The sequence below is a fragment of the Hyalella azteca genome, unplaced genomic scaffold, assembly GCF_000764305.2.
Source record: "Hyalella azteca isolate HAZT.00-mixed unplaced genomic scaffold, Hazt_2.0.2 contig16339, whole genome shotgun sequence".
Taxonomy (NCBI): Eukaryota; Metazoa; Arthropoda; class Malacostraca; order Amphipoda; family Hyalellidae; genus Hyalella; species Hyalella azteca.
In genome coordinates, this window is record NW_025946163.1 from 133237 (window position 1) to 143078 (window position 9842).

At 38.9% G+C, this 9842-nt stretch overlaps 1 protein-coding gene across 1 annotated transcript in view; it reads right to left on the bottom strand.

The window, feature by feature from the left end:
* Nucleotides 1–8406, bottom strand: part of LOC108679189 — a 24701-nt gene extending 16295 nt beyond the window's left edge. Inside the window, exons 1-10 of the mRNA XM_047884862.1 lie at nucleotides 8157–8406; nucleotides 7668–7867; nucleotides 7215–7389; nucleotides 6527–6641; nucleotides 5976–6108; nucleotides 5599–5681; nucleotides 4265–4357; nucleotides 3562–3689; nucleotides 1701–1788; nucleotides 1415–1545 (exon numbers count right to left, since the gene is read on the bottom strand). Coding sequence (XP_047740818.1) covers nucleotides 1415–1545; nucleotides 1701–1788; nucleotides 3562–3689; nucleotides 4265–4357; nucleotides 5599–5681; nucleotides 5976–6108; nucleotides 6527–6641; nucleotides 7215–7389; nucleotides 7668–7867 — 1146 coding nt within the window. The 5' untranslated portion in view covers nucleotides 8157–8406. The remainder of the gene's footprint in view (nucleotides 1–1414; nucleotides 1546–1700; nucleotides 1789–3561; nucleotides 3690–4264; nucleotides 4358–5598; nucleotides 5682–5975; nucleotides 6109–6526; nucleotides 6642–7214; nucleotides 7390–7667; nucleotides 7868–8156) is intronic.
* Nucleotides 8407–9842: the final 1436 nt, after the last annotated feature.

Below are 9842 nucleotides of genomic sequence, written 5' to 3' on the forward strand. Positions count from 1 at the left end.
GCTCACAGTAGAAATACGTGCAATAAAGCATGTTCACCTAGGCCTGTCTCTTATACACATCTAGATGTGTATAAGAGACAGGGTTGCATGCGTGACAGGTGAATGAGTTTGCATGCATGATCGACAGAAGAGGCAGTTTACATGTTTGACAGGCGAGACAGTTTGCATGCGTGACAGACGAGACAGTTAACATGTATGACTGGTAACTTCTGTCACAGGCGAGAATTTGCAAGAATGGCAGGCGAGACTGACTGCCACTTTTACCAGAACTAAGTGTAAGAGCCAGCATCTTGCTGCGTGGCAGCGGTTAGCAAAAAGAGGTAACAGACTGAAAAAAATATGCGTCATTTTTTTATGTAAGAGCTATTGCCCAATAAACAATGTTTTCTTATTGTTTGCGTTTGGTTCTTCCACCTTTATTCCACTTTCATAGTGCGTATGGTGCACGAAAATTCGGTACAAGTGCAGTAGGAGAGTAAGCAGAAGTGAGTCATGGCAAATAGTTAAAGGTCCAGAAGTAGGTCAGCATGACCCACAAAAGCCCAAAGTGAGTCAAACAAGTAGATCGGATTTGGGACGGGCCATGACTCACCTAAGTGGGTCATCCAGACCCACCCATTTCTCTCAGTGCACATTTAAAACATCATGACTAAAAACACATCAATGGAAATCCTTGTACTCGTACACTTAGCCAAAAGCAAACAATCTTACACATGCAGCCGGCCACTATAGCAGCCATGGACACACGGCAAAAATTCAGGAGCTTTCTCTCATGACACAAAAGCAAACCATCCGTAACATACAACCTTTAACGGCCTACCAAGCACTATTTTTATTATTAACTATGTTATAAGCAGAAAACGAACGTTCATCTTATTTATCAGGACACAGCAAATTGCAAATAACCACGAACAAGAAGCCGGGCCATGACTTAGAGCTAAACTAAACAGCCGTGTTTTACTGGAACGACTTGCCATGACAAAAAGGGTCTGCGACGCAAACAGGACTAAAGGTAAGCGTGTGATGACAGATTCGAGAAAATTGATGTATTTTTAAATTTTGTCAACTAAGCTACAAGCTCAACCCAGTTAACTCATTAGAAGTACAAAACACATAACTTTCTTGAAAGAAACCAATCAATTGTCTTTCTTAGGAAATACAGAATAGTTGCAAAGTTTGGAATATTACACATCACATGAATGTGATGCTTTACCTTGCTGTTAACTTATTTTGGTTTCGAGCCAGCATTGACTTCAATCATGTACCTCATTCTGCATATTAAAGATTAGATTGCATTTTATATTACACATTTAGATTACACTATAATAGACGAAATTAGCAACGCAATTACTAGAATATTCATAAAAAACTTTGACTACACCGTGCATGGTTATCATTTTCCAGGTAAAGTTACGTAAGAATACAATGGCGTTGAATGCTGTGAGAAACTTACGGTGATGTGGCTGGCGTTGATGTAATCGGAGTGCGGATCGATGTACGCGGCATAATCATCGATCTCCAGCAAGTGCACCCTCGTGTCGTCGTCTGAGAACAAGTTTGTATATTGCAATGAGCAGAATAGACAATCTTGGTGATGATATTCATGAAATGTTCATTCAAAGCAAGTTACAGTGATATAATCTAGTATTCGGATTTTTAAAATACTTTTAAAAACATGGACGCCAGAATGCTATACTCACAAGGTAAGTTGTTGCCGTATCTGTTCTTTTTTAGATTGCCAGCCAATGCTGCCACTCTTGTGGGTTTGTCGCGGTTCACCGGGATGCTCTGAGGTACGTATATTGGTGAAGCATTACAGAGAAAGAAATTTAATGAACTTCTTTAAACACATGATTTTAGTTGGATAGTTGGCCAATAATAACATTCAATGAAATCATCGATGCAATTAAGTTTTATGCCACAAAATTATACACGGATTTTCCAAGCCGCAAACAAGTCGGATCGATGTGTTTAACCAGCCAATGAGTACCCCCGTATGAAATTCTATAATTTGTTATTCGCCGCTACACCACTTAATATTGTAATTACGGGTTAATCGAAGCCGATAAGGTGCACATGGTATCCAGGAACGAGAGATGAGGAATTTGTTATAAAAATTTAAGTACGACTCTTAAACTCCTGAAGAATTTAGGTGAGATTTCAGATGAGACGTAACACTGTTCCTCTGAATGTTGCTGTTCCGTTACACTGTTTTTTTAATTCAATTTTTTTCGCTATTCATGGATGTAATATCTAATCATGACGGAACACCGCCATTGATAGTTGAGATATGGTCACTAAGCTTGAGTTGTTAAATCTGTACTACAATTGAGAAATTGATAAAAACGTGGTTTCGCCTGAAGACAGGAATGAAAATTCAATCTTTGCTCAGTCGAAAAGGAATCGCCGCGAAAGTTTCAATGATAACGTAACTCACAAAATATCTGTAGCACTGGCAAGACTCACTGTTGCGTCTAGGAAACGTTCTTTGGAGAAGGAGAAATAAAAAAGTAGGTAGGCAAACATGCGGTAGGCGGTTAACTGCTTGTTTGCTTAGGTTCATTGGAAGCATGCTAGATTATTTGCAAAATATTCGCAGTGCGATGAAATCTGACCAATAGGTGTTGGTGATGGCTCGGAGTGGATTGTTTCGAATTCCTATGATTTTGTATATATGTTGTATGGAGTGTCAAACATCATTCATATATTGTACACTGTTTTTTTGAATGATGCTCAAATATGCAGTTTCAGTATTATGCTTATATTGCTCGTTCTGGTTAAAAACTAATGATAAAATAAAATAATAATAATTACGCAAAATAAAATTTTGCGTAAATATTGTTTCTTTTTTGGGGGGTACTTTTGTTTGTGAGCAGGAGGCGGCCTGATCTCTTTTGGAGTAAAACAATTAATTTGTTGATGTTCAGAACTGTTTAGGGAGTTCTGATGTTGGGATGAGTGCCTACTTCTATTTGTTTGGAGTGTTGATGCTTGGTTTGTAATTGAGTGGGAAGATTGCTTAATTAATGACTGTAAGCTCTGGTCCATGACGTGATTCGTATATGTTGTGAGGCTAAAACTTCAGTGCCCAAATTAGGATGGTTTCGTATTGGTGTTTATGACAGGGTTTGTCATTTTCAGTTCTACATTATTTTATAGGTGTCGCATTTGTCGGGTCTGGCAATGACAGTATAGGCATTGTGATTATTTTGTCACTAAATCCCCTTTTCATTGGTCCCCTTATTCTAGAGCGACATCGTAAGACGAGCACAAAATATAATTATCAAGCAATTGAATAATCGAATATCCGCCTATTATTAAAAATTTAGAAGTACAAATATTAGTAATAAAAGAATCACCTCAATCACCTCAAGATTTAATTTCCTATGAGGCAGAAGTCAGCTTCATTATGGTCCATGGGAACAAGAAACGGTCCGTAAGTAATAGAGATCCTAAGAATCACGGGGACTATAAATATTTGCATTAATGACTAAATAATAAATATTTACATGAAAATTTATTTTCAAAATTTATTTCAATTTATTTTACATTTATTCTCACCGAGAACTTGTGCTTCATGTACAGCGACCCGATGCTCTTGTTGAGGAATGTTTCGATGTTCGCCATAGAAACGGGCAAGTCGTCTGCCGGAACCCACCCGGCGCGGAAATCATAAACGTCATCATAAACTGAAATATAAAATTGCTTATTAGGCGTATACAAGGGAATCTAATTCCAGTTATTTGTTGAACATAAGAAAGCTTTAATTCAATCGATGTATGTTTCACATAGAAAAAAAAATAAAATTAGCATCTTCGTCCGCTTGCAATTTCCAAGGCCGTGTACATGACATTCAACATAATAGAGCCTCAGGTATGAATTTTTAACTCTCGTGATTCGTGTTAGCTACAGGACTGCGTATCGAGACAAACTACTGTATTTCAGAAAAGAGCTTCGAATTTGAAAAACCATTTACTAAACTCTAAATGTAATAGCCAATTGCCAGTCATCCAAACATGAAGTCATGGAGTAATAAAAAATTATATAGACGTAAACTCGTTATTCATTTGAGCGTATATATATTATATGTATATTTGTATATTTTGGATCGTCTCAGAATAGCATGAACACACCTGAGTTCGTCGGCCATTAAGTGCCGTTGAAATATGTATAATAGAGCATTATTAAAATGGGTGGTGTTTGGTCTGTATTTGCTAAGAGATTTAATAAGTAAAAAATAATAATTTTATGACATGAAAATTACCAGCAGATTCTCTGCAGTTTGCAGCTCCCTGTTGTTGAGCATCTCGCTGCTGTGCGTTCTGATCCTGCCGCGGATGTCGGGCAGGTGGCAGCGCTGCTTGTTGACCAGATTATATCAATGACGTATTCATTTTGAACCTTCCATATCTAATTATTTCTTTTTTATTATGACAGAGTATCAGTTATAAATATATTCAGTTTGATGCACGTAGTGACAAGCTACAATGTCGTCCATTGTTCAGGGGTTGCGAAGTTTTACGGTATTGAGATAATTTTGTCAGACAAGGCAGGGAAGATTATGAAGCTTCCAAGCCTCAGTTATCGACGTCTGAGTGGGGACCTCATTGAAGCATACAAGAATACTCATGGTTTATACAAGGTCCCCGAAGGATCAATATAATTTGAAACAAGAACCAACACCAGGGGCCACGGCTATAAACTAAAAAAAACTGAGCTGCAACTTATCCACGCGACAATATTTCTTTTAGATTAGAATCACCGACATGTGGAACAGCCTTCATCGATTACATCGTTGGCGCTTCGAGTATGAACGCCTCATATACCTCATTTCATCAGGCCTACTCTTCAGCGCCATCACTATGCTATGTTATGTTACGGTGAATCAAGTTATCGGAGCATTAGTACGAACTCATAATGATTATCAAATATCTCACAACTCAAAATAGTCAACAAGTAATTAGTTTATTTGCAAGAAGTTACATCCTACTGTATAGCGAGAACATTAAAATTGTGATCCTGCCAATCGAACTTCAACAGTTAACAATTATCTCAAGTAAGGCGCGCGCTGAGAGGTCAGAGTAATTCTATCATCAGCTTGCACTCCTAGTTGGCATATTCCATTTCGATAAAAATGCGAACGTAATATTGAAAATCTAATGGTATACAAACGTAGATTGCGGCATTCGTCTTGTAAAGATGGGCATGGTGCAATGTAATGGTTCGCGATGTACCGTCTTTCAAGTTTCGTATGTGAAAGGTTGCTAACTAAAACAATATCTGGCACGTTCGTGCAGATGTTGGGAGATTAAAACGCTCGAAGCACGTTTAGAAGAGTAGAATAGCACATTTAAAAAAGGTGTAGTAGCATATTTATTTGTGCATTGGGTTCATTGAAAAGAATATTGTTCAAGGTAGGTTTTAACTGGTTAAAGAAAAGTTGATAAGAGGATAAAAAAACATGGTCAGCATCATTTCTACCGGTAGCATTGCGTAGAGTGACTTGATGAACTCATCTATCAAACTCTTCTAGACTTGTATAGGTCTGCATAGTAAGATTTTTTGCTGCATTGCATGCGGCGAGTCTTGCGCACGTACGTTGTAACGGAAGGGTGTCGGGAACCGGAGGCCGCACAGGGACTTGGAGTCTACGCAGTTTTTTGCGCCACTGGAAGCTGGACCTGAAAATGGAAGGAGAGACCATGACCCAACACGTGGCATCCTTGAAACACGCACAGTTGATTTGGAGCGTGAGGTGTGCACGGAGCAGGTAAAGATATACTACGGGTAGAGTTCAACAATTGATGCAGTATTCAATAAGTCATGCATTGATTCATCATATTAGAAGGTTCACTTCTAACTTACGGTCTCAGTCAGTAATGAGGAAAATATTCAGCTATGTTGTAACGTTAATTCCATGTATCCCTACCGTGTATGATCTATAGCAGTTTTGATACATAAATAAAAGAACTTACACCAGAAGACCGACCACCAGCACGAGGATCACCAACCCGAGGATCATGCCAACGGTAGCGCTTGCTGCCATTACGCTATTTCCGCCAGCGATGATGAGACGGTCTAACTTTTCTAAGACGAATTCTTCTTCGTCTGTGACAATATAGGAATAAATAATTAGATTGTGCACTCATGCAACGAGCGAATTGCCAGAGAAAAGATCTCAGGCAGAATAAAATCCTGAAATATGAATATTACAGAAGCTCTACAAATGACCGAATCAGACCGCTTCAATAAAGATGCATTTTAATCAAACACTATATAAAATACTTTAAAAATATGAATGCCTAGTCGTAATGTTTCAGGCCACGCTATCTCCGCCGCCTTTTTATTCTCCATGTGCTGCACGCTTCATGATATTTCCAGCGCATATAAATGCTCACGTTTTAGACGGGCTGACATCATGACGGCGACGTCACAATATTTCCAGCGCATATAAATGCTCACGTTTTAGACGGGCTGACATCATGACGGCGACGTCACAATATTTCCAGCGCATATAAATGCTCACGTTTTAGACGGGCTGACATCATGACGGCGACGCCGTACGCATTGCTCTTAATCAGGGGGCAGTTGCTTGTGCCTGGGGCAGACTCCCCCGAGCCCAAGACGAACAATGAGGTGCCCTGACACACGCGAAATATTGAATGAATATTACCTTTATTGCAAGTAGATCATACACTAGTTGTTGAAGTTCGTGTATTCACTTCACCATTAATTAATTCAAATGTCATGCTCATTGTAAGAAGGTTATCCGTACTACTTGTCGGAATAGTACTTGTTGTAAGGCCTAGCCAGTCAAGTTAGAGCACTTTGTCTCTGGAGTCCTTGTGAGGCTGACTGAGCTATTATAGGCTGCTGTACGCTATTCTCAGGTACGGGTGAATTTGGATCAGTGCTCTTCTTTAAGTGTCTATGAATTATTGTATTTTGGATTATTGAATTATCTTTCTGCATTGTTCATTTCGACGTGTATTTATTTGCGTCATTTGTTTGTCTAGGCAGGACAGAGCGAAGTCCCTCTCCTCTCTATAGTTATAGTCTCTCTGTAGTTTAATACTCTACCAAGTAATGATCGCGATTCTAAACTGTTATTGAATAAATATAAAAACTTTATATCAATAGATTCAACCCAACATTATCGCACTCAATTATATCCCTAATTACTAATTGTACTAAGAAATCGGTGTTATGTTTACTTTAGCCACGTGTCCAGCGATGAATACAGGAGCGTTCTCAGCGCAGCCAGGCCGTGAACTGCGGCGGCGACGGTGGATTTGCATATGATTCGCTCTCCGCCATTTGTGAAATTCAGCTGTAAAATTTACTTCTTCCAAGCCAGCACTGATATTATGAACCATAATCGTGAAATTCCTGTTGTAAAAGAAAAAATTATACGACCCGCTACATTCAAACACTTTAGCTAGACTTGTACTAAAGTTATGTTTATACAGTACGTTACTAAATGGTTGCAGAAATAACTTGCAAGGAACTTTTAGATTCTGAATAGAACTCAAAATGGAATAATTAGTCAAATTTGATATTTGCATTCGAATTCAAACAAATGAAAAGTGAGACTTGATAAGAATGAAAGTTCATTGATGGATTTTGCATGATACAAGAAACCTAAATACATCTTGTTACTTGCTTACGTCTGAGCGTCTCCAGCTTCGACGGTGGGAAGTCGTAAGATTGCGATAGTGTCGTAAATGCTCACGACTTGCAGCCTGTCTCTCACCACCGGAGCCTCGAACTCGGTTGCTTCTGAGGCGTTGGTTCGCAGTGAACAGCCGACGTGGTTGCAGCACCACGACGAGAAGTCGTACACAGAACTAGGAAGAAGATCGTCCATCTGCGCGATGGAAGAAGAAATCAGAGTTTTGACTCATACCGTGCAAGGGATGATATTTGATCAATGTTCCACGTCCGAAACGTCACTCTATTTCACTATATAAATTTGACGAAGCTTCTTTGCCCGCTGCTAATTCAAAATATGACGTAGCCTATTTATGTTGACAGAAGCTGAATCATTATCCTTATTTAATCACTATCCGTAAATTGTGAACACCAATTTTTTATTTATCAGTAGAACATATATTTTTGTACTGCAAATGGCAAGGTAGAACGCGATGTATTCTCACCGAAACATTGATGTGCTGCCAGTTGGTGATGATGTCGTAAGTATTTTTTGATATGAGGTCGCCACCGTGAAAAGTTTCGATAGAACATTGTTTTGTTATCGCCAAAGACGACGTAAACGAAATGCTCAAACCCCTCGGCCTTCTCTTTATCGTCAACGTTGGCTGTTCAGGAGCTGCAACTAGCGATAGTAATTAATTGCAATTAGTGGAAAATAGCATTAACTTAATCATGTTTGCGGATAATTTTAAGCCAATCACCATTCGTCTTAATGTTGACATAAAAAATTTTCGTTAATTATTATACATGAAAACTATTTTATTGGAGAATATATAATATATAAATATTTTTCATAATATAATATTTTATAATATTATAAAATAAAAAATATAATATATATTTTTTTAGAATATAAAGATTTTATTGCGTTTATAAACGATCTGCCAGAAGCTGTGTCTAGCGTTTGCTCGATGTATGCTGACGACACAAAAATTTATAATACAGTGAAAAATACGTCGCAAAAAGTACATTTGCAAGGTGATCTTGACAGGCTGGTTGACTGGGCTGATAAGTGGCAGCTGCGTTTTAACGCTGACAAATGTAAAGTTATCCACCTTGGCAAGAATAATGAACAGCAAGATTACAGTATGAGAAGACACGGTTGCAACGACAGAGTGATGATGTCGAAGTCGACAACGGAAAAGGATTTAGGAGTTAATATCGACAATGAGTTGAAATTTTCTAAGCATATTGAAGGTCAAGTTAATAAAGCCAATCAACGACTTGGACTGATCAGACGCTCTTTCGAGTTCCTAGATTTAGAAACGATGAAGCAGTTGTTTGTTGCTGTCGTGCGCCCGAACCTGGAGTTTGGAAACGTCGTGTGGTCACCGAAATTTGAAAAGGACAAAAATTTAGTAGAGAGTGTTCAAAGACGCGCAACAAGGATAGTTCCGGGCTTGAAAGGCAAGTCCTATGAGGAAAGATTAAAGATTATGAAGCTTCCAAGCCTCCATTATCGACGTCTGCGTGGGGACCTCATTGAAGTATACAAATATACTCATGGCTTATACAAGGTCCCAGAAGGATTACTAGAATTTGAAACAAGAACCAACACCAGGGGCCACGGCTATAAACTAAAAAAACAGCGTTGGAACACATCCATGCGACAACATTTCTTCTCGCTTCGAGTCACCGACATGTGGAACAGCCTCCCTGATAGCATCGTTGAAGCTCCGAGTATGAACATCTTCAAAAACAGACTAGACGAAGCTATGCAGGAGCATATGTTCAGTCTTAAAATGCCTAGCAAATTACGGAGCAGGCAATAAGTCCAGCAGCTATCTCAATCAATCGTCAGTTATGGAAAGATCGGGTTCCAAAGGCCGGATCCCTTGTGAATCAAGTCACGAAAAGTTCAAGAATCGGCAACAGGCCATGGGCCTATTTTCTTCAACGCCGACACTTCTATTCTAATATAAACCTAATGTGTCAATTATAGAAAAAGTAACGGACAAAACTTATCCTCAAGCGCCTATTAATGATCGTCATATTTTATTTCAAATCACTGAGGGTATGCAATTGGAGGCTCAAGCTGGACTCAAGTTGAGTACCTTGAATAACTTTATTCAGCAATCGCGCGTCTAGTTCACCGATGACCAGAAAGTTTTTCAGGGGTTACTCATCCT